The 25,280-nt window shown below is 41.5% G+C and overlaps 1 protein-coding gene across 5 annotated transcripts in view; it reads left to right on the top strand.

Annotated features, from left to right (window-relative positions):
• Positions 1-25,280, top strand: part of VAMP4 (vesicle associated membrane protein 4) — a 45,785-nt gene that overhangs the window by 4,040 nt on the left and 16,465 nt on the right. For 2 of the 5 annotated variants that reach the window (XR_004280041.1, XM_032317834.1), the window contains exons 1-4: positions 13,993-14,207; positions 16,915-17,034; positions 21,337-21,383; positions 24,495-24,545. Coding sequence is in view for 4 of the 5 variants with exons in the window: in XM_032317834.1 (XP_032173725.1) it covers positions 16,969-17,034; positions 21,337-21,383; positions 24,495-24,545 (164 nt within the window). In the remaining variant the exon portion in view is untranslated. Of the gene's footprint in view, positions 1-13,992; positions 14,208-14,485; positions 14,699-15,709; positions 16,589-16,914; positions 17,035-21,336; positions 21,384-24,494; positions 24,546-25,280 lie in introns of those variants that run through there. The other 3 variants (XM_032317838.1, XM_032317835.1, XM_032317836.1) reach the window with 3 other exon arrangements.

Raw genomic sequence — 25,280 nt, 5'->3', positions numbered from 1 at the left:
GGCTGGCTACTAGGCATAGGCCTGTACCCCAAGAGTTCTTTCTGTGGGCCAGCCTCTCCAGATCTGTGCCCAGTGACTGCTTCAGAGTGATTTTAGGGGGCTGGGCTCCCCCCACCCTGAGGCTGGTTCACAGAAGTAGGCTCTTGGGGATACAATGTCATCTGCCTCATTCCAAGACCTAACCTACACAAATGTCCATATTCCACAAAAAGGCAGAACTGGAGGAGTCTTGATGGTGTTGCCAGATCAAGGCTGGAGAGAGAGCCAGGATACCCCAATAAGAGACAACTTGGGAGACTTGAATCGTGGAGAAGCCTGGGACCCCACCAAGCAGCCAGTCCAAATGGGGACTTACTGTCAACTTTACAGCTGCCACCTCATAAAGATTTTTAGGCTGTGACCTTCATCCACCTTGGAGCTTCTGAGGTGTTTGCCATCCAGTCTGAGCTCCAGAGTCCTGCAGACAAACACCTGCTGACAGAGTGAGGCTGTGCACGCACAGGTGGCATAGGTCGGGGAGCTGGGGACCTGGACCAGGACAATGTCAGGCAAGGCTGGCTCACAGAGGGGCTATTACAGGTACCTGGAGTCGGGGAGCTGGGGACCATTGATGACTTCTGGATAGAATTCAGAGGATGTGTGCACTTGGATGGGGAAAAGATCACATCTTTAATTTCACTAACTTCGAACAGAAATTTAGCATTTCCTTCAACTATAAATGGAGACCCATCTCCACAAGATAACCATCAGTAGTAGTAGCTGTACCTGTGATTTTTTTTTTTTTAAGATTTTATTTTATTTTATCTGACAGACAGAGATCACAAGTAGGCAGAGAGGCAGGCAGAGAGAGAGGAAGAAGCAGGCTCCCAGCCAAGCAGAGAGCCGGATGCGGGGCTCCATCCCAGGACTCGATCCCAGGACTCCATTATTGAGACCCGAGGCAAAGGCGGAGGCTTTAACCCACTGAGCCGCCCAGGCGCCCCTGGACTTGTGATTTTATTACCAACTGGAATCACTAAGATTTTTGTATCACATTATAATAATGTCTTAAAATATTGTTTTTGCGCCTTATTAATTCAAAATCATGGTAAATGTTGGGTCTGGCAGTAGATTTTGTTGTGTAATGAATTAATAAAGCACATACCTTAGTGTATCAGAAATTTTTTTTTTTTTTAAATTTTTTTTTTTTTAAGATTTTATTTATTTATTTGACAGAGAGAGATCACAAGTAGGCAGAGAGGCAGGCAGAGAGAGAGAGAGAGGAGGAAGCAGGCTCCCTGCTGAGCAGAGAGCCCGATGCGGGACTCGATCCCAGGACCCTGAGATCATGACCTGAGCCGAAGGCAGCGGCTTAACCCACTGAGCCACCCAGGCGCCCAGTGTATCAGAAATTTTTAAAAATATTTTATAACATCATAAATTGCCTTCCTTTGTAATTCTATATATTTTATTTTGATGCATTTCGAAATGTTATTCTAATAAGAGGACAGTCCCTAGACTTCACCAGATTGGCAAAAGTTCTACACAATGCCTGTCACTTAACAGGAGTGTTCTAAATGTTTCTTCATAGTCCTGACAATTTTCCTATACTTTTGGTCCTGTCTTGAGTCTATAATTATGTAAAGAATAAACTGGAAAGTCTGGCTACATCCTTAGGGGAAACCTGACTATATTCTTCAAAAAAAAAAAAAAAAAAACTTATTATAAAATGATTTATTATTTCCCTTTAACTTTTCATTCTCTGAAGAAAGTTTGAAATATATCTCTTGAAGGTATTTTGACATCATTCCATTCCTTCTAAATACCTGCTCCTGTATACTTGTGACCATAGCATGTAAAGCAGGGAACTATGATTTGTAATGTCACTTTAACTCAGTGATGTGTGACTGTGATTCTAAGACCCAGCTTTTCACGGATCACGCCTTCAGCTTTGAAATGAGTGTGAGCCGTGATGCAGAATCTTCTTTGCTTTAAAAATGAAAACAATATTTTCGCAACTCTAATAAGGGGAAAGAGGAATGATGAATGTGTATATATCATACATATAAAAGTTTAGATGCAGCATATATACGTATACAAATATAGAATATAAGTAGATTCTTCTTATGTTCCCACTAAATCTGTGCTATATGGCAGGAGGGGAGCTGGTTCAAGCATCTGAATAAATGTGCCGTCATTAAGAAGAAACCAGGATCCTCCTCCGCTTGCTCACCCTTGCTCAGCACCTGTGAAGAGTAGTGAGTTCTGACTACTGAGGTGTATCTGAAAGGACCTAAGAAACTCTTCCTTTTAGAAAACCCTCTATGTTCTTGCATAGTCACTGGCAAATGAGCTAATCTTTTTACAGTACTGTTTTTTTTTTTTTTTAAAGATTTTATTGGTTTATTTGACAGAGACGCAGCGAGAGAGGGAACACAAACAGAGGGGTAGGAGAGGGAGAAGCAGGCTTCCTGCTGAACAGGGAGCCAGGTGAGAGGCTTGATCCCAGGACCCTGCAGTCATGAGTTGAAGGCAGCTGCTTAACGACTGAGCCACCCAGGTGCCCCTCTTTACAGTACTTTTAAGAGTGATTTAGATATAGTTGCACTTTCAAGTATGATGGAGTAAATTGAGGCAGACCATTGTTCCTCTAAAAATGAAAAAACCAGATAAACAGCAGAAACATCTCTATAAATCAATCAGAGAACTGTTTAAGCAAAGCAGTAAGACTGGAAGGGCCAAGATTTTAGAGAAAGAACTGCAAAAAAGTGAGCTGACCTCTTCCAGCTGTTCTTTCCCCGAAGGTGTGTATGGATCCTGGGTGAAAGGAAAGATACTGAACATCTGGGCTTTGCCTAGGCTAAGGACCATTGTTGGGGAACAACACAAGCAAACCAGTTATGCTCTGGGGTCTCACAGGACTGGAAAGACAAAACTGTAGTCTTAGCCAGGATCTCAGCAATAAGGGAATAGTGGGGAGTTGGGAGACTCAGATAGTTTTCTTCTCAAAATTTTGCTGAATTCCAGAACTATTTTGGGGTAGGAGGCTGAGATGATAAAATCACTGTTTTTCCGAGGCTTTTTATTTAGCATACTTTATTAGCAGAGGTAAGAGTGAATCGTTTTTGGAGAAGGATGATATCACATAAGTACATTCAGTATTTCTTACACTTAATAATAGACACTTAATTTTTAATACACAATTATACTCAATAATCAATATCGAATATTTGAAACTATTAGGTATACCAAGAGTTAGGAGCTTTATGACTAAAAACCGAGAAAAAATACTATAGAAGCCATCCCATAGGTAATCCTGGATTACCTAATACTAATCCAGGATTAGATAAGCAGACAAGGACTCTGAATAAAATGTTCAAAAAAATAGAGGAAACATGGATAATTTGACAAGAGAATTAGAATCTATTTTAAATTGGAAATTCTGGAACCAAAAATACAGTAACTTCAAGTTCAAAGTGGTCTGGGGGGAATCAGGAAGCAAATGGGGAAGTGTGTCTGTGCACACGATCACCGACATTGACTCAGGCACGCCACAGTTGCATCTCTGGAGCATGTGGTCAGTGCCAGAATCCTGAGATCCAGTACAGACTCAAAGGATGTGTGTGCACATTTTAAAAAAGCAAACTTTTATAATGTTTCATATGTTTGTCTTCAAGAGTATACTCTTGGGGTGCCTGGCTGGCTCAGCTGGAAGAGTGTGTGACTCTCAGGGTCATAAGTTCGAGCCCCATGTTGGGTGTAGAGATTGCTTAAATAAAACTTAAAAAAAAAAAAAAAGTATACTTTTAAGTACTATGTTGCAGTAAACAGGCTCCAGAACATAAAGATGAGTTATTTTTTTTGAGAATAATTTCTCAGGAATTCTCCAAAATAATTCTAAGCACAGGTATGTTATCATTAGAAAATGATTGGAAAACTTGTTATTGCTCTTTCTATAAAGGATGGGAGAGGGTGATTCTGCGATTACCAGAGAGTTTTCTTAAAATTATTCCATGCAGATGGTTATCATTGAGTGTGATGCCAGACAGATATCCTATAGTTAGTTTCATATGCCATGTTTCAGACCTGGGCCTGCTTAATACTAAAGTATATCTTCTAAGCTGATAAAGATGATTTCAGAGTCACAGAAAATATGCTGTGAATTTTTCTGGTTAATTTTATTTTCCTTTTAAAACGGGTAGAGTTCAATGCTTAATAAATTCAAAACAACAACATAACCAGGGCCAGAAGGAAAACTCATTTATTATTAATGTTAAAAATAGACATGCAGGGTGCCTGGGTGGCTCAGTCAGTTAAGTGGCTGCCTTCAGATCAGGTCATGATCCCAGAGTCCTGGGACTGAGTCCTGCATTGGGCTTCCTGCTCAGCGGAGAGCCTGCTTCTCCCTCTCCCTCTGCCTGGTGCTCTGCCTACTTGTGCTCTCTCTCTGTCAAATAAATAAATAAAATCTTTTTTAAAAAATAGACATGCATTCTACCACAACATAGGGAAAAATCTGATATGACATGGCAAGCCATGGATGATTCAGAGTTGTTTGCTGGCAACACTTGTTTAAATTACTTTGCTTGTTTACACTTTGTAAGTAAAGGTACAAAGATAAAGTGCCTCCAAGAAATGCATTAGGAAATTCAAATGCAACTTCAGATACACTGGTGAGCTGAAATGACTGCAGAATCCCAAAATAAAATTTATTTAAATATTTAAGGGCAATGATATTGACTGAGGCTTAAAGTAATCAAGCTGCCTCTGTTTCTTTTCGTTTCTTCATTTTATTTTTATAAGTCACAAATTTCCACTGCTCATATTCTTTTTTCCCCTCCTGTTATCTTGAAATGCCAGGAGAAAATCAATGCCAATAGGCCAAACTCTTGCGAGTCAATCTATAATAATAGGGAAACAGTTCAGAGAAAAGCAAATCTATAAAAATGGAAAATGTCTTTATTGTTTATAAGGTGACCAAAAGATTGTATAAATATTATTTCATGAGGAGTTTATGATATTCTTAGAAGACATCAAGGAAGCAGAGATTATTCCTCCTCTTTTGCTGCCTGGGAAATGAAACCAGTTTTGAAAGTAAGTGACTTGAAGGTCGTTAGGCAAGCAGAGTGCTTCCAGGATTCCCATGCTCTGGGAAGGCTAAAACATTTTCTTTTATTGTCACTTCCCTTATTTTTTTTCGTCTTCTCTGTTCATTCAAAAGCAAGCTTTAAAAAGCACAGTCCAGTCGATAAATTTATTGTGTGCTTGCCCTGTGCAAGGTACAGTGGAGAATTAAAAGGAATCTAAGGGACGCCTGGGTGAGACTCAGTGGGTTAAAGCCTCTGCCTTCGGCTCAAATAAATAAATAAAATCTTTAAAAAAAAAAAAAAAAAGGGAATCTAAGACCATGTCCTTGATTTAAAGGAGCAGTTAAAATCACGATTCTAGCCTGCATCTTCTCAGCTGGTATCCATCCTTTTGTTCACTATGTTGCCAAGTTCCAAACCTTCTCCATTTTCTTTACACTGCCAACTCCAACATTGCTTCCTTGACCTTTCATATAAGACCTTGCTTGAGTTTTACTGACCATTTTGAGGTTATCTTGTGAATTTCCCTTAACTTCTCTCTTTTCCTTTTAGAAGTCAGTCTACAACTTTATTGTTAGTCACTACCTTCCCTCTGGCCTCCAAGAAAGGATTATGTCTCTGTCGTGCCCCAAGCTCACCTCTGGTGCTCTTCCAACCCTGGTCCTTAGACCTCTGCAGGGACATCACCCATCCTTGTTTCCTTTTTGATTTGCATTTTAATCTCACACTCATCTGGCTCCTCACTCCTCATTCCTAAATTTGGTTATTTCTGATTGTACCTTGATCTTACTGCTGCTTGAAATTTGGTTATTTCTGATTGTACCTTGATCTTACTGCTGCTTGATCTTACTGCTGCTTGAACCTTGATCTTACTTCATGTGTCATTTCCCTTTACCATTAAATTTCTTTTCTTTTCTTTTCTTTTTTTAAAAGATGTCATTTATTTATTTAACAGACAGAGATCACAAGTAGACAGAGAGGCAGGCAGAGAGGGAGTGGAGAAGCAGGCTCCCTGCCGAGCAGAGAGCCCAATGTGGGGCTCAATCCCAGAACTCCCGGGATCATGACCTGAGCCAAAGGCAGAGGCCCAACCCACTGAGCCACCCAGGCGCCCCTACCATTAAATTTCTTGAAAGTGGAATCTATAATCTGCAATTCCACTAAAACATAACTCTTACAGTATGGATTCCACATCCATAATGTTACTAAAATACTTCTTGAAGATCAATAATGGTCTATGAGTCAACAAATTTAATGGCTTTTTCTAGCCTTCATTCCCACCTTCCTCCACCCCCACCGATTTCTCTGAAGCTTTTTAAAAATAATTTTAACAGGCTTTTTAAAAGTTTATATTTTCTTTTAGTAATCTCTGTACTCAGTATGGGGCTCAAATTCACAACCCCAAGATCAAGAGTCGTATGCTTTTCTGACAGAGCCAGCCAAGCACCCCTGAAGTTTTTGATGTTAATAACCATTCCTCTTTGTTTTACACTGCCCTGTCTTCATTGTTATGTCTACTGCTCTGACCACTTTTTTATTTTTTATTTTTATTTTTTAAAGATTTTATTTATTCACTTGACACAGAGAGATCACAAGCAGGCAGAGAGGCAGGCAGAGAGAGAGAGAGGAGGAAGCAGGCTCCCCGCAGAGCAGAGAGCCCAATGCGGGACTTGATCCCAGGACCCTGAGATCATGACCTGAGCCGAAGGCAGCGGCTTAACCCACTGAGCCACCCAGGTGCCCCTCTGACCACTTTTTTAAAAAATTTATTTTATTAAGTAAACCCTACCCCCAATGTGGGGCTTGAACTCATGACCTCAGGATCAAGAATCGCATGCTCTACTGACTGAGGCAGCCAGGTACCCCACTCTGACCACTTCTTATTGGCGGCTGTCCTTATCCTCTAATCCCCTCGTTCTCCTAAGTGCCCTTTTCCTTGCATTGGTGCTTCCTCACATTCTTCGTAGAGATGATAGTTGAAGCTGAGGATTCCCGTGCTCTGTGAATGCTAAAATACTCTCTCCAAAGAAAAGTGTGTATAAACACAAGGGCAGACTTGACCACCTTACTTCTGTTTTTGCATGGGGTTCACTTGGTTGACGAGAGTGGAAAGAGAAATGGGTCTGAGCTGTCTTGGCAATGGTAGCATTCCTCTATGTACGACCATCGTGTGAGACAGCCCCTCCTCTACAACTGTGGCTCTTGCCTTGTTCTGTTGACTTTTCCCTTGCCTCTTCATACCTAGAAATGGTAATGGCGGCTTCTCTTCCTGAGGTATTTCGGCATCTCTGCTTGATTGCCCTGTGGTTTTAATTTATTGTTAAACTCTAATAAAGTAAATCATGATTGATATTAATAGATCACCTTAGGCAAATCTGTCTGCTAAAGTATGGGTGTGTATGTGTATACACACACACACACACACACACACACACACACGCTCCATTGTTCATTTGAATCTGTAACTTCACTCAAGTTTTTTTTTTTTTTTTTTAAGATTTTATTTATTTATTTGACAGACAGATCACAAGTAGGCAGAAAGGCAGGCAGAGAGAGAGAGAGAGAGGAGGAAGCAGGCTCTCCACGGAGCGGACAGCCCGATGCGGGGCTCGATCCCAGGACCCTGGGATCATGACCTGAGCCGAAGGCAGAGGCTTTAACCCACTGAGCCACCCAGGCGCCCCTTCACTCAAGTTTTTTAAAAGATTTTAAGTAATCTCTGCACCCAACATGGGGCTTAAACTCAACCCCGATATCAAGATTCACAAGTTCTAATACTCAGTTTTTAATAGTTGCTTAGTCTTGTGTTTCTATGTAAGTTTGTAAGGTCTTGGAACAGCTAACACTGTTCACCATCTTTATATCCCAGACTTACAGAATGCTTGTCACTTATCTGATGGGTGAATTTATCTTTCTTGATACAGCACCCAAGACTAATATTATCATCTTGAGCAAGAAATTAAATTTGTAGTTGACCATCAACAGACGAAAGCCTCCTAAATCAGATAAGATTATCACAAGACATTAGACCTGACAGATTTCATCTATAGAATGCTTTAAGAATCAACTCCCTAGGGACGCCTGGGTGGCTCAGTTAGTTAAGCAGCTGCCTTCAGCTCAGGTCATGATCCCAGTGTCCTGGGATCGAGTCCCACATCCGGCTCCTTGCTCCGCGGGGAGCCTGCTTCTCCCTCTGACTCTGCCTTCCACTGTCTGCCTGTGCTCGCTCTCGCTCGCTCTCTCTGACAAATAAATAAATAAAATCTTAAAAAAAAAAAAAAAAGAATCAACTCCCTAATTTCTATTATAAGGGCAAAATCATGCAGCCCATTTTGATAAAATATTGATCTAACCTTAAACATATAGCACTAATGTGCCCAGCTTCACAATTCTCTTGCCTTCCACAAGTTACACAGTTCATCTCAAGATCAAAAGATCTTGTCTTTTTTTAAAAAAATATTTTATTTATTTATTTGATAGAGAGAGAGATCACAAGTAGGCAGAGAGGCAGGCAGAGAGAGGGGAGGAAGCAGGCTCTCTGCTGAGCAGAGAGCCCGATGCAGGGCTCGATCCCAGGACCCTGAGATCATGGTCTGAGCCGAAGGCAGAGGCTTAACCCACTGAGCCACCCAGGCGCCCCGATCTTGTCTTTTTTAAATTCTTGCTATACTTGGAAAAAAAAAGAAACTGACAATTGTGAACAATTAAAACAGTGCAGTTCATAATAAGGACACTGGAGTGCTCCAACCAACAGATTCATTTTCAGATAAAAGGTCTTGGCCCGGTGTCAAAGATTAGTGAGTAAATGTATAATGATACATTTGAGTCAAAATAAAAAGGTTAAAGTATATCTGTCTTTTTTTTTTTTTTAAGATTTTATTTATTTATTTGACAGAGATCACAAGCAGGCAGAGAGGCAGGCAGACGGGGGCGGGGGGGTGGGGAGCAGGCTCCCTGCTGAGCAGAGAGCCCGATGCGGGGCTCAATCCCAGGACCCTGAGATCATGACCTGAGCCAAGGGCAGAGGCTGAACCCACTGAGCCACCCAGGTGTCCCAAGGTATGTCGCTCTCGACCCGTAGGCGAGGTGAGTGGCAAACTTCTTTATTCACAATCTTCAGCCGGGGACCCCCACCCAGTCTAAGACCCCCAAGTATATATCCACCAAGTGCGAACTATATCCAATCAGAGTATACCACGACTAACAAAACTACCAATCAGAAGGACTATCTATGTGCACGCATCGTGCTCGTGAGCACGTACGTGACTCCATAGGTTTTCTTTGTTCTACAGATCATGCGCCTTTCCCTTGACTCCTGGTATCTATCAAACGTCACCCGCGAATGCACTCACAGTCCTTGGGTTAATCTCTCACTCCCCCCACTCCTCAGGCCTCGCTTAGTACGTGACTCCCTGCATCTGCTCGCATTCCTTAGGCAAACTATCTACAGCCCTTGCTTAGTACGTGACTCCTTGCTCCTGCTGCATGGCTCTCCACAAAGGTACATCTGCTTTTTTTTTTTTTTTAAGATTTTATTTATTTATTTGACAGAGATCACAAGTAGGCAGAGAAAGAGGGGGAAGCAGGCTCCCTGCTGAGCAAAGAGCCCGACGTGGGGCTCGATCCCAGAACCCTGGGATCATGACCTGAGCTGAAGGCAGAGGCTTTAACCCACTGAGCCACCCAGGCGCCCCTATATCTGCCTTTTTAAATGATCCTTACCACTTTAGCCAACTTCTTAAATTAACCAATCAACAACTAGTCCAAATTTCAATGAGAAAGAAAATCTGTAGTTTTTGTTTTGTTTTGTTAAGATTTTATTTATTTGTTTATTTGATAGACACACACACACACACACACACACACACACACAGTGAGAGAGGGAACACAAGCAGGGAGAGTGGGAGAGGGAGAAGCCAACTTCCCACTGAGCAGGGAGCCCAATCCAGGGCTCGATCCCAGGACCCTAAAATCATGACCCGAGCCGAAGGCAGTAATGACTGAACCACCCAAAATATTCTCATGGTACAAAATACCATACAATTAGGAAAGGTTTCCTTTCTGTATTAGTCTGCTGGGGTTTTTATAACAAAATACCATAGACCAGATGGCTTAAACAACAGAAATTTTCTCACAGTTGTAGGGGCTAGCAGTCCAAGATGAAGGTGCCATCAGGATTGGTTTCTGGTGAAACCTTTCTTCCTGGCTTGTGGAAGGCCACTTTCTCAAGGTGTCCTCACATGGCATCATCTCTGTGCCCACACATACGGACACCAGCCCTATCAGATTAGGGCCTCACTCTTAACGACCAGCCACATTTAAGCTTCATTACCTAAAGGCCCAGTTTCTACATACAGTCACTTTATGAATTAGGGCTTCAACATATGGATTAGGAGGGGGTGGGGAGGACACAGTTCAGTTCAAAACATCTTCTCTATTAGATTCCCAGCCCTTGTGTGTTTTTGTTTGTTTGTGATGCCCACATGGAAGCGGAGTCTCCATGTTGTTCTGCACCTGCTTTTCTCACCTTACAGTAACATATAGAGATATTCCAAGTCAATACACGTAGATCTACTTCATTTTAATGGCTGTATACTGTTCTACAGAATGGATATACCAAACATTTCCTTCTGTGGGATAGTTAAAGTTTCTTTTCGTGTTTTTTTTTTTTTTTTCCAGTCTTGTTCCAACAATCCTTTAAAGAATATTCTTAGAAAATGCCTTCATACAATTTGTGTAAGTTTATCTATGGGATAAGTTTTAGAAGTGGAATTGTTAGGTCAAAAGGAACTTTGTGTAAATTTTTGACATGTATTGTCACCCTGAACTTCAAAAAATTGTACCAATTTATACTTCCACCAACAGTGTTTTTAAGAAAGCTCCTTCTTCCCACCTCGTTAGCCTCTTACCCCGTAATACCACAGGTGCATACCTTCAACGCCATATTGTCAAACTATTTAATCTCTGCCACTGAGCTAACACAAAGATCAACGTTTCAAATTAGACTCACAACTCGGAAATCACAGATCTTACCTAATTTCAAGCTTCACTAATTTCAAAGGCACCAGTAACCAAGAGGCACAGACAAAATAGGACGAGATCCAGGACTCTTGGTGCTGCTCCTTGGGTCCTTTCTTCCTGCTTTGGATGCACCTCTGCCCAAAATAACGGAGGTGGTTTCTTTTTTTTTTTTTTTTTTAATTTTTTTTTTTTAAGATTTTATTTATTTATTTGACAGAGAGAGATCATAAGCAGGCAGAGAGGCAGGTAGAGAGAGAGGAGGAAGCAGGCTCCCTGCTGAGCAGAGAGCCCGATGCGGGGCTCGATCCCAGGACCCTGAGATCATGATCTGAGCCGAAGGCAGCAGCTTAACCCACTGAGCCACCCAGGTGCCCCACGGAGGTGGTTTCTAAGTAAGGTATGCAGTCACCTCACTTACAGGAGGAACCAACTCAGTTATGAAACACAGCTCCATTACATGCTGAGTTCTGCAACTTACGTGATATTTTCCAGTCATGCACCTCAGATCCACAGATTCCTGCTGTGTTTACCATAAACAGTCCAGCCCAGGGCTGTCCTGCTAAAAGAACTCTATAGATACAAACTCTCCTACTGGGAGATACTAGTTTGTTTACCAGGAAGTCTGTTATTACCATATTCTAAGAATCCCGTGCTTGCTTGCTTTCCTAGGAAGCATTCCTCCATAATGGGAGGGAAGAGATTGCAGAGCAGCTGCTTATTAACTCTTTCCTTCCCAGTCACTGATAGATGAAAAATGGTATTTGACTGATGTTGACAGTTGTTCACATGCTTGTAGTTGATTTGTATTTTTTTCCTGCCGTGTGGGAACAGAGACGATAGCAGCAAAATACTGAAATCTGGAAAGTAGGTGAATCAGTGACAATTACCTTAGCAGACTTGATACAGGAATCCTAAACTGGCCATGAAGCAACGCGATTTACACGCTAAACCCTGTTCAAGGCTCAGGAATTGGAAGGGCTAGGTAGCTCTGAGCCTGATGTGAGCTAAAAACAGAAGGAATAATAGAAAAGTTGTTCAAGAATCAAATCCTCAGAATCCCTTCTCCAATCCAGTAGAAGCCTAGAGATTTAGTATTAGGGTAAAACAAAAGATCTCTGGCTCAGAGGACACCAGGCCCAGTTAAGGCGGAAGGTCTCATGTTGAAAGAGAAATGATAAGAAAATTCAGAGGACCAACATGTGAGTAATTGAAACTCAAGGAAGAGAAAATAGGGTATAAAAACAAATACTTCAGGTTGGTGAGACGGGAACCCTATTCTGACCCTATATCCCGTGCTGTTTATATTCTTTCACTTACTGGTATATCTGATTCATAGTAACTGTAAAATGACATTTTTCTGAGCTTTCAGATATGTTGGGGATAGTCACAGGGACTTTGTTTGGGTGACTGAGGGGTGGGGCTAGTGTTACCCCTCTCCTAAGCAATCATACCAAAATGGTTGGCAGAACTGAAGAATTATCAGTTAAAACAAAACCAAGAAGGGACACCTGGGTGGTTCCGGCTGTTAAGTGTGGGGCTCTTGATTTTTGCTTGGGTCTTGATCTCTGAGGCCTGAGATTGAGCCCCGCCTCGCTCATCGGTTGAGATTCACTCCCTCTCCCTCTGGCTCTACCCCCATTCCGGGGACTCACTCTCAAATACTCCATATACATATAAATATGTGTATGTTATATATATAACATAGAAATATATATGTAAAATAAATTTTTTTTAAAAAAGGAATTATTCGTAGAAGCTATGAAATGAGGTGCCCCTACAACTGAAAATCATGTCAAATTGTGGTTTGAGAAGGGCTAATTCTGTAATTGCCTCAGGCTCGAATTGGTAAGGCGCCAAAGCAGGTAAGCACTTCATAACAAGCAGAGTTACAGATACAAAATAAATTGTGGAAGAAAAAAATAACGTTGGCGTCCTCTGTGGAGTCTGGAGTAGTCTCACCGTCATGCCTAGGCAGGAAACAAACTTTAAGGAGCTTCCCTTCTAGGTCCAAGTCAGCCTGGGTCTGAGGACCGTCCTCACAGATAGCGGAGTCTAACACCAGGCTTTCAGGAGCTTCAGTTGGAGAACCCAGGGTTCACGTTTCTCAGCTTCGCCGGCCAGCTGAGTGAGAATCTCAAAGTAGTGCCTGGGCATCGTCATTTTTAAAGCTTTACGGGTGATTTCAACTTTAGGTAACTGTGTTGAGAGCCATTGTCCTAGCAAGGCCTCTTTTAATTAGTTACAATGTTTGGACTTAAAAATACACCATCAGCAGGGACCTACCGGTATTGAGAAAGATGCGTAGTACAGACGGTAAAGGGGAGAAATGAGTGAACAGTCCGGCTGCGGTGTGCGTGGGAGGAATGGACAAGTGGAACACGAGAAAGGAAAACAAATCCGGCGTCGTTCTGGATTGCCGCGCCCAGACTTCGCTATCCTGTTTGAACCTCCAGGCCCGGGGCTTGGCGGTGAAGGAGCGCTGCAGTGGCTACACAGGGGGACTTCCCAGCAGAAACCTGAAGGCTCGGGTGTCCGGACCTAGTTATTTCCGGCTAAAGTAAGGATACGGGGGAAGAACACCGAGTCCTCGTTCCCAATCTGTCCCAAACAGCTGTGCAACCTCGAGTCAGTCTCCCCTCCGGAGCAGACGTTCCGAGCGCCCGGAGTGAGGAGTCGGGGTTAGCAACCCCCAGTCTCCCTGCTGGTCCGGCTGCACCGATAAACCAGGGTCACACGTCGCCCGAAAAGGCCCCAGCCGACCCGAAGCGGTGCTGCAGCGGCGAGCCACCCTCCTGGTTCCCTACTCCGCCTCTTCAGCCCCGGGGCACCGGCTGCGCACCGAGCCCCGAGCTGCCTGCTCCTCCCCCGAGCGCGCGCACGCGCCGCTCGCTCGACTCCCTCGACCATCTCCGCGGCCTGGGCCCGCCCCTCCGCCTGGCGCAGGCCGCGGAGCGCCGATCGGCTCGATGAGCGGGGGCGCTGCAGCGGCGGAGCGGCCGACGCGGGTCCGCGCCCACTGGCTCCCCGTCCCCGCTTTCTTCCTGCGCCTCCCGCTCCGCCCCCCGCGCTGCCCGCGCTGCCCGCCCCGGAGAGCGGCCCGGAGCGCCCCGGGAGACTCAGGTACTGGCGCCGGCCGTGCCGACGGGAGGGGCTGCTGTGAGGAGGAAACGGAGACGACGCCCCGGGTCCGCCGCCTCCCAACGTCCGCCCGGAGCTGCGGGACCGGCCTGGGGCTCGGGGGGGCGGGTCGGGGAGCGACCCCGGCTGGGGAAAGGCCGGATTCGGGCCGGGAGCCGTGGGGAGCCACCAGGACTGGGTGTCCGGAGGGGGGCGGCTGAGGGCAAGAGGAGAGGCGATTGAGGGGTGCTCGGGGCCGAGGGGAAGGGAGCAGGGGAGGGCGTGGGGCGGGCTGGCGGCGAGTGGGAGGCGGCCTGGATGGAGAGCGGTCCCTGGGGCGGAAGGACCGGAGTTAGGAGCAGATGCCGGGGACGTGGCCTGGTGCGACGGACCGGGCGGGGGGCGGGCGCCGAGCTCCGTGCTGGAGATGGGTTCGTCTCTCTGAAGTCTCGGGAGAAGGAGCGCCGGCCCCGCTGCGCCGACGGCGACCCGAGGTGCGGGGTCCTTACAGTTTGGCAGTTTCTGGGAACCGCCTCTCCAGGCCGTGCCCGTGCAAGTCCCGTATTTCCGTGGAAGTGCACCAGCCGGACGTGATGGAGAGGGAAGAGGAGTCGGAAGCGGGAGTGGAGCCGGGAAAAGGGAAAGCTCTGCCCGGACTCGAGCTTTTTGTGCAGCGAAATATTTGGGGGTTTAGTTTTCTCTGTAAAGCAAAAAGGAAGCCAACATTATTAAACAATAGGCTAAAGTGTATTACATGTAAGCGCTTAGCGGACTTACTGGCTCTTCAAAAGATACACACGAAATTGTGAACGTAAGAGGATGACATAAGAAGCATAGGGTGATGTGACGTTTTTTAAATGAATTCTATATATTGCTGTTCAACACTCTGCTGAAATACATCATGAACGCTCTCCTATCTGTATACGTACCCACACCCAAATCCCCGAATTCAGGTGTATTTTTTGCAGGAGAAATTTTAGGTAGAACTATATGCCTCAGTTCTGAGCATTCTTTATTTTTTTTCTAGTTGTTTGGCACAAATCATCAGTTTCCCTGTGGTTCATCGAGCATAGTTAATCTTGCTTGATACCTTGCTGATGTCTTTTCTGTTTCTCAGACACTGGTTTCTTGCCTTCATGAGGCTGATCCTGGAATACAGGACCTGATGATGGGGTTTGCTCATCATTAAACTTGTAGCTTTACTGTGTATTTCGTAAAGCTATGAGTCTGCCTGGTTTTTGCCATAGGATATTAAAGCAACCCCTTTGTTGGGTTTAAAATATAAATAGTAACGTGGGTATAATTAAAAGAAAAGCCCAGATTTTTCATTTGCTTCCTTTGTCATCTTTTTTTTTTTCCTGCGTGCTATAACATTTTTGCATGAATGAATTATTCTTAAATCAAAGTATGAGGAATAAAATGGGCCAGATTTACATGACAAATATTGTGTAAAGAACTCTAGAGTTGTTACTTACGTAGCAAGAATTCGGTTTTTGTTACAAATGGCTAAGTCTCTGTTTTGGAAGCATTTCTTGTCAGGGAAAACTGTCAATTTATTTTGATAGGCCAACTTAAAATACTCTTTTTATTCAGTTTATGAAACTGGACTCTGGGCTTGTATATAATATTAGCCAGCAAACTGTTGCCTAATTATACTTAAAGATCTTAGAGTTGTTTCTTCTTGGGAAAAAGGGAAGAGGGCTGCTGGGTTGTTACAGCAACGTGGTCTTTCTAAAACAGGTTCTGTTAATAATTGTTAAAACTGATCATGCATAGCCATTGATTAATTTGATCCCATGTTTCTGCTATTTTAATCAGTAGAGTGACTGTTCGTTACTTTTCGTTATGAGTCCTTAGTTCTTAGTTTCTTAGTGCCTACTTTGAAGGAGTGTCCTTCAGAAAATACATGTAAATCACTGAGCACAGTGTCTGCCACATACTAAAAGATACAGTACCTTAGCTAGTCTCATTTTTCATCTGTCTTCTAATCCAAGATACTAAAAACTCAAATTTGCATGTCAGCTTTTTCTCAAAATTTAGTAAACTGCATACTCAAACATTTTCCTGGAAAATCACAATGCGTATTAACATGTAAAAAGCTGTGAGACTTTCTCTAGCAATAAAATAAAAACAAAACCAAGAAATCTGGCTCTGTTGAACCCACTACTTACTAAACTTAATCCCTTTTCTTGGAGCCTAGTGCTGTGCTTTAAAATATGATGTTATAACTTACAGAATATTTTTGCATGTATTACCTGATTTGACCATCCCAACACCATGCAGAAGCCTAGAAATCACTATTTTACAGATGAAGAAACTGGATTATTTAATCAGCTAACTGAAAATGTGAAAACTGGGAGTGTTCTGCTGTCTTCTAATTCCAGGTTAAAATCTTAAAGCATTTAATGTCTCATTTTCTCCTAATTTACCCCTCTCCTAACCAATCTGCTCTTGAATTTTATAAAAACCTGCACTGATTTTCCCCACATGTTCTCTTTAAGAAGTTACATCCACTTCCTCATAGTTATATCTATTTTTTATGTATTGGAGCCTTGCGTGGAGGACAGGATCACCTGGAATGAACCAAATGGAAAGGCCGTAAAGTCCAAGAAACGAAGGAGGCTCTTTTGTGCAAGGCCTTGAACACTAGTGAAGTGATTTAGCTTCTACCCCAAAGTCTCAGTCAGATGAAATTTATTTTCTTTTCAAGGTGGTGAATACTTTTTCTGTTGGGAAACAGAAGAGTGCCTCTTGAGTAAAAAGTATGCCTCCCAAGTTCAAGCGCCACCTGAATGATGATGATGTCACTGGTTCTGTGAAAAGTGAAAGGGTGAGTTTAGAATCTTAATTTTTCAAACAAATTCAAAATACATTTTCATTCCTTTTGTAAATAATTTGTTTTAGAAAAATCTAAATATTCTAATTCTGTTTCTTCTTTTTAGTAAATATTTTAAAGCGTGTGTTACTTAGATTGGTGACTCAGTTGAATTCTACTCCATTATTGATAAAACTATACTCACAGCTTCTTTCTAGTCTTTCAAAGTGAATTTTATACAAATACACAGCATCTTATTCTGGAACCAAATGTGATTGGAATTCATAGTTTTTCAGATTTTTAAAGGTAGTTAAGTGCATATTATATAACAGCCTTTCTGGCCTTTGGAGCAGCACATCGAAGTATATTAGTATTTCTCAGAGAAATGTCTGATTACTGGGGACCTGGGTGGCCAAGTTGGTTAAATGTCTGACTCTTCATTTCTGCTGAGGTCATGATCTCAGGGTTGTGAGATCGAGCCCTAAGTTGGGCTCAGCTGCTGGGCATGGAGCCTGCTTAAGATTGTTTCCTTCTCCCTCGTTAAAATAAAAAGGAGAAAAGAAGTGTCTGGTTACTCTGAGTATATAAGTAAGCATATAAGTAAATTAGCTAACATCAGTTCAGGTCAGGTGTTCCTCCAAATAAGTTTTGGAAGAAACTTACAAAACCTCTTCGTTTTCAGAACTTTCAGATTTTTGGAACTACAGATAAAGAATATTAGTTCTACAATTGTCTCAGAGTCCAGAGTAGTTTTTATATAACACTCAATTTCTATTTTATTCCAGCACAATCTTTTTTTTTTTTTCCTTAAGATTTTATTTATTTATTTTAGAGAAAGAGAGCATGCAGGCAGGGAGAGAGGCAGAGGGAGAAGCAGGCTGACACCGAGTGGAGAGCCCATTGTGGGCTCAGTCCCGGGACCCTAGGATCACAACCTGTGCCAAAGGCTGACACTTAACCAGACGGAGCCACCCTCACAGCCCTATCCCAGAACATTCTATGCAGATATGTGTAAATCTAGAAGTTATGCAGAATTTGGGAAGACAACATTTGATAGCAATGTTGTAGATAGATTACTTTTAGAATAAGTCCTCAAATATTTATTGAGGAAAGGAATTAGTGTTTTTATTTAGCAACCTGAAGCCCTCACTCACTTCCTGTCTCATTACTACTCCTTCATTTATTGATGCATTAATTGACCACCTCCTATTGTGCTAAAATCTGGAGGGCACAGTCTCTGCCCATATAGAGTTTATAGTCTACTTAATTTCATTTTACGCTTTCCTTTTTTGTACAATTCTGAACCTCACTCACTTTTTCCAACACTTATGATTTAAAAGTATCTTTTAGTACAATATGGGAAACATTTGTCTTTTCCTTATTCTAACTCTCTCTAGTTTGTTTTTTACTTGAAGGGGGTAGAATCCACCAATAGACAATAGACTATTTGCTAGGAAGCTTTTTAAAATAAGCTTTATGCATATACTTAAAATTATAATCAAATCTTTAAAAAATTAGCAGTGTTACGAATTTTTACATACCGATTTTTGCATGAACGTTTTCATTTCTTGTGTGAATACCTAGGACTGGAATTGCTGGCTTAGTTATTATGTCTAACCTTTAGAAGAATTGCCAAATTGTTTTCCAAAGTGGTTGCACAATTTTTACATTGCAGTCAGCAGTGTATGTGGATTCCACTTTCTCCCCACTTCTCCTACCAGCCAGTTTCTCCTCATCACTCATTTCTCCTCATCGGTTTGATTGTTTAGTGCTTTTGTCCTAAAATTCATCTTTGTATTAATATTGCTAACCCTAACATTCTTTTCATTAGAATTTGCTGGGTTTTTTTCACCTCTTTTTTTCATCCTTTATTTGACATTCGTTTTAAGTGATTTTTTTTTTTGTAAACAGATACTGGCTGAAATTTTTGGACTCTAATCATGTAGTTTTTACTTGTAATAGAAGTGTTCAAACATTGATGTTTGTTATGATAACTAATATACTTGGGATTTTTCTGCCTTAGCCAGTCCCTCTGCTGGCCGTGAATGCCCTTCCCCGTCATCTTTGGTTGGCCCTTTGCTATCGTTTGGATCGCAGCTTAAATTTCACGTCTTCAGAGTGATTTTCCATGAAAACCTAATCTCGTTTAGTCACCCTGTCACTTCCTATCCTGTCACTGTTTCTGTTCTTGGCGTAGCATTTGTCACCATCAGATTTTTTTCTATGAGAGTTCAGACGTTAGCTATCTTGTTTAAAGCTGGTCTTTGCCTAGAACAGTGCGTAGCACATAGAAAGTGTGCAAACATGTTTATTAAATGAATATTAATACATTCTGTTTTCATTTCCTCACTTTCTGTGATATGTTATATATTATACATAGATACAGGTCATTATATTTCATATGTTTTCCCTCCTTTCCCTGACTACTTTGGCAGATTGTTTTTTCTCATCTCCCCAGCCCCAGTATCACTAGTTTAAAAATGTCCTTCCTTTCTCCTTCTCTCTTTTTTATTGTTAACTTCATATTTCATGTTTCGGTCATGTTTCGGGGCCTCTGGGTGGCTCAGTCGTTAAGTGTCTGCCTTCAGCTCAAGTCAGATCCCAGGGTTCTGGATCGAGCAGTAGTACACTGGGCTCCCTGCTCAGCTCTGCCCCTTCCCCCACTCACGAACGTGCTCTCTCTAGCTTGCTCTCTGTTTCTCTCAAATAAATAAATAAATAAATAAAAATCTTAAAAACAAAACAAAATAGTTATGTTTAAATCTGTGTTCTCTCTCAACATACCAAAAACAATGCCCCCTCCATTATTTTACTTTCTCATTCTAGCCAGCTTCCCGCCTCCCCTACTCCTGTCCCAGTGAGGCGTGCCTCTCACTTTTACTCCTGCACTTCACCCTTCCACTCCCAGTTCTCGGTTTTATTAGAACAATTTGGGGCCCTTTTAAAGTTTTTCCTTATACTTTTTCAGTAGCTGTAAGATACAGTGCACAGTCATATTATCATTTATTCAGATTTGACCATACATTTTATTAGATCATCAGTTGTATCAATCTCTGTCTTAGAATGTTTTTCCTGATATAATTGGGTTTTTTGGCTGGTGAAATTCCTTGAGTAATTTTCTCAGGAAAGGCACATTTGGTGTGTTTGTTTCCTATTGCTGTTGTAACAAATTACCACAAACTCAAAACAACATAGATTTAACCATCTTGTAGTTCTGGTGACCAGAAGTCCGAAGTGGGTCTTCCTGGGCTAAAACCCAGGCTCTGGCAGGATGTGTTTCTTCTGGAGGCTCTAGGAGAGAATTCCTTGCCTTTCCCAGGTTCTAGAAGGCGTCCGGGGTATTTGGCTCATGCTCCTTATACTGTCTTTAAACTCAGCAGTGTAAGATCTTCCAAGTCCTCCCCTTCCCCTGCTCTCTCCCTGTCTTCTCTCTCTGTCCTTTTTCTCTCTCTCTCGGGCACTTCTGCCTTCCTCTTTTAAGAACTCTTGTGATTGTGTTGGGTCCCCATGAATAATCCCTATTGATCTTCCCATCTCAAGATTTTTAACTTAATCACATCTGTGGAGTCCCTTTTAGCATGCAAGGAAACAGTTTTCCAGGTTTCAAGGATTAGGATGGGGATATCTTGGGGAGTTATTATTCTGCCTACAAGTTATATACTGTCTAAGTTCTTATATTCGGAAAAGGTCTGGTTGTTGCGAGAGGGTGTGATCATCTTCATCTTGAGGAAAATAGTTCCGTCTTATAAAAGAAAGGTATAAAGTTGTTGTTGTTTGGCAGTTCTGGTATGTCTGGAGGGTTATTTGTGAGCTATGAAGGTAGTAGAGGGACTGTGCCAGCCATCAAACCCTTGTCTCCCGGTTCTGAACCTGTCTTCTGTACTCCTCTCTGATGCTGGAATTGGCTTTGCAACTACATTTCTCCTCTGCCCTCTGGCTCCCTGTTAGGTTCTGCCTGTGGAGAGACTGGAAAGCAAGAGAGAGGAGGACAAGGAACTTAACTTCTTCCTGATCGCCGCCAGTTCCTTATTCCCACCCTGGCTCCAGCGACCTTTCTGCCTTGTAGTCCATCATAGGATCTCGCTATTAGAAGCATTTTTGTTGGAGGGTTGGCTTATTTGGTTCTGTCTTTTAGCTTTCAGTAAAGCACAGGTAAATCACTCTTCCCTCTGACTGGAACCTTGGAGTTAAGAAATTTCACCAGGATAGAACTCCTTTCATTACTCCTCCCTGACAGTTTGTAAGCCTTCTGAATCCGAAAACTCAAGTCTTTTTTTTTTTTTCTTTTCTTTCTTTTTTTTTTTTTTTTTTTGACAGAGAAATCTTCTGGAAGATGATTCGGATGAAGAAGAAGACTTTTTTCTGTAAGTTTTTTTGTTTGTTTAACAGCTTTATTGGGGTATAACTAACATCTGCTAAAATGCATAAAGAGTGTATCAGTCTTGATACATGTACTGTACACCTGTAAAATCATCACCAAAATCAAGTAATAAACATAACCATCACCTCAAAAGTTTCCTTATACCACTTGGGAATCTGTCACTCCCCTAATCTTAAGGCACCCACTGATCTGCTTCCTTCCTATCACTATAGTTTATATTTTCTAGAATTTGTGAAATAAATGTTATCATGCAGTAGGCCTTTTTTTTTGGTACTGGCTTCATTCACTTCCGTAATTATTTTGAGATTCATCCATGCTGTCACACGTACCAGTGGTTCCTTTTTATTTCTGAGATGTATTCCCTTATATGAATGTACTACAGCTCATTCATCCATTCACTTATCGATAGACGTTTGGAGCGTTTATAGTTCTTGCTATCATGAGTAAAGCTACTATAAATAACTACATACAAGTTTTGTGTCAACTTAAGCTTTCATTTCTCTTGGGAAAATACTTAGGAGTTAGTTGAATGGCTAGCGTATTTTTATGGCTGGCTATTTTCCAAAGTGGTGTACCATTTTATATTCCCACCAGCATTGTACAAGAGTTGTAGTTGCTCTAAATCCTCATCAATAGTATATGTGGTCAGTGTTTTAATTTTAGCCATTCTTACAGGTATGTAGCGGTATCTTACTATAGTTTTAATTTGGATTTCCCTAATGACAAATCATGTTGGACATCTTTTTTTGTGTGTATTTTGTGTGTATTTTTTTTGTTGTTTGAATCTTCTTTGATAAAGTACATGTTAAAATCTTTTGCCCAATTCTAAATGTGTCTTCTTACTCAGTTGTTTATGTATTTAAGGCTCTTTGTCAGATACGTTTTACAGATATGTACTTTCAGTCTGTAGCTTAATCTTTTCCTCTTCATAGCAGTATCTTTTGAAGATCAAACTGTTGACTTTGAGGAAATCAATTTATTACATTTTTTTCTTGTTTTTACTTATTTAAAAATATGTGTAAAACCCAAGTTCAATAAGATTCTTTCCTATATTTTCTTCTAGGAGTTTTATAGTTTCGGCTTTTACATTTAGGTCTATAATCGATTTGAAGTAAATTTTTATATATGGTTGAGGTAACGGTGAAGAGTGAATTTTTTTTTTCTTTCTGGCATTTGGCTATCCAGTTGTTCCCCACCACCTGAGGAAAAGATTATCCTTTTCCCATTGAATTGCCGTGATACTTTGTCAGTTAATGATGTGATCAGTTCTTCACAGTTACGATTAGAAAGGGCTGAGTCCGTACAGACCTAGATTTTGTATTTGCAGAGTCAGGAAGGCGGGATATTGTTGTGGGAGTTTTCTCTGGAGATTGATGTAGAGTGTGCCTTAGGAGAAACATTTGCCTCTCTCTTTGTTAAAATGTTGCAGAATTTTTGCAGAGGCTCCCCCCTCCCCAAATAAAAACATTTTATAAAAAGTCATTGACAGCTGTGGAGCAGTGAGCAAAAGGAGCCTGCAGGACAGGAAGCAGATCCATGAACAGGAAATTGTATCGCCTTGACAAGGTCAGAGGAAGTGGGAAGATAATTTCCTACATGTGACAAGATTTCCCAAGAGTCACAAACCTAATTGCACGGTGCCAGTTAGGGTAAAAAGCCTTAGAACTAGAGCAATAGCTGCCTGTCAGAACGGAACTTAGGGTCGAACAGAAGGGCAGAAGGTTAAATAATTGATTCCCTCCTTGGAAGCTGGATACCCTTGTGAGAAACACTCAGTCTTCAGGCCGGCAGCGGACCGCGAAAGTCCGCTCCCGAATAACGTGCATCTTTCAGAGGGCCTGACAGCCCGTGGGCACACTTGCTCAGAATGTAGCTTCCATACCCTGTGCTGCTGTGTGGGTGTTGAAAGGAAGATGAAACAAATATGTTTTTTTAAAAATTAATCAACACCCAAGTTTATAGCAGCATTATTCACGATAGTCAAAAGATGGAACCTAACCGTCCATCAGCAGGTGATGGATAGACAGAGGGTATATCGCCGCAGTAGACTACGACTTGGCCTTTATTACTCGGTCTCAGAAAGGAAGGAAATTCTCACACATGTTACAACATGGATGAACCTCAAAGACGTTATGCTGAGTGGAAGAAGCTGGTCATGAAAGGATAAATTTTTACATGATTCCACTCACGTGAAATATGGAGAGTAGATGAATTTACGGAGACACAGAGGTAGAATGGAGGTTGCGGGGCTAGGACGAGGAGGAATGGGGAGTTAGTGTTTAATTGATACAGATACTTTTTTTTTCTTTTCTAATTTTTTTTTTTTTTTTAAAGTAAGCGCTGCACCCACCATGGGGCTCAAATTCACACCCTGAGAGCAGGAGTGACATGCTCTACCAGCTGAGCCAGGCACCAGATCTACTTCTTAAAATTTTTATGGTTTATACCTTATTCTCTATCTCATAGAAATAATAATTACTTAAAACATCCAAGTCTTATTTCCAGAATATTAAAATGGTTGAAATGATATAACACTTGACTAAGAACTGATTTGAGAAATGTTGGTATTTTCGTAGACTCTTGGATTTCCCTTTAGCTTTGTTGATAAATTTAAAATGAGGGATGAGAAGAAAAATACTAGTGTTTTGAATGGATTTCTCTTTATATCTGTTTCTGATAATCAGCATTTTATGATAACCTAATTTGAAGGTGAATTTACTTTTAGTGTTCTATAATTGACCATAAAGTTATTCATAGTCACTGGCACTGGAGCTGTTAGGATGTTTCAGAGGTTAGTGATTAGAACAACCCGTGTATAAACAAAGGTTATATAAACCCTATTTTCTCTGAAAATTTTAACTTCAGAAGAATTAGATTAGTTGTTGCCAGTACCAAATACCAGTAAAGTACAGATGTGATTAAATATCATTCAGTTGCAGCAATACCAGTAAGATGTGGTTTCTTATCATAAATGACTGATCCATGTTTAGAGTTGAGCTTGATTTTGTGTGTGTGTGTGTGTGTGTGTGTGTTTTCTCTATATATATTTTTTAATGCTCTCATTTTAAATATGTACTTGGTATTTTGTTTTCAGAAGGGGACCATCTGGACCAAGATTTGGACCTAGAAATGATAAAATTAAGCAGTAAGTTTCTGAGATACTCATTGGCTTAAGTGATTATCCTATTTCTGTGTGGACCAAAGGTTGGCAGTCTACAGCCTATGAGCCAAACCTGGTTGCTGCCTATTTTTGTGAATAACGTTTTATTGGAACACAGCCATGCCTGTTTGTTTGAAAGCAAACTATAGTGGCAGATTTGAGTAGTTGTGACAGAGACCTTCCGGCCCACAAAATCTGAATATCTATTATCTATCTGGCCCTTTACAGAAAAGATTTGCTGAGCCCTAAGATAGACTAACTACAACTACTGGATTGTAAAAACCCAATAATTCTTTTTATTTTTGCAAAATTACCTCTGAATAATGGCTAACGAAATCCAATTCCTGTGTTGGTTTTCCTAACTCGATTATTTTCTGTCAAATCCATTTATTTAGCATAATCTCAATGTCCTTTTTGGTTTTAAATCTATTGCTTGATTCCCGTTTTCAAAATTAATAGAAGTAGTGTAATAGATTTAGTTTTTCAAAGCACAATATTTTTTATATTCCTTCAGAATTTTTTCATATCTGCTTCTTATCCTAATTCCAATGTTGATCTAAGATTTATAGATAGCTAAGTAGTTTTCAGTGTAAAGTTTTTTCTGTGTATATTGGTGGTGGTAGGTTGGTGGGTAATGCTATCGTAAATGTACCTGATGTTAGAGGGAACAGTGAAATAGCCCTGGAAACTGACTGAGTTTGGAGGACTAGTCACGGACAA

The sequence above is a fragment of the Mustela erminea genome, chromosome 17 (assembly GCF_009829155.1).
Source record: "Mustela erminea isolate mMusErm1 chromosome 17, mMusErm1.Pri, whole genome shotgun sequence".
Classification (NCBI taxonomy): Eukaryota; Metazoa; Chordata; class Mammalia; order Carnivora; family Mustelidae; genus Mustela; species Mustela erminea.
Note: the sequence above shows the minus strand (reverse complement) of the source record. Positions and strands in the feature narration are given on the sequence as shown.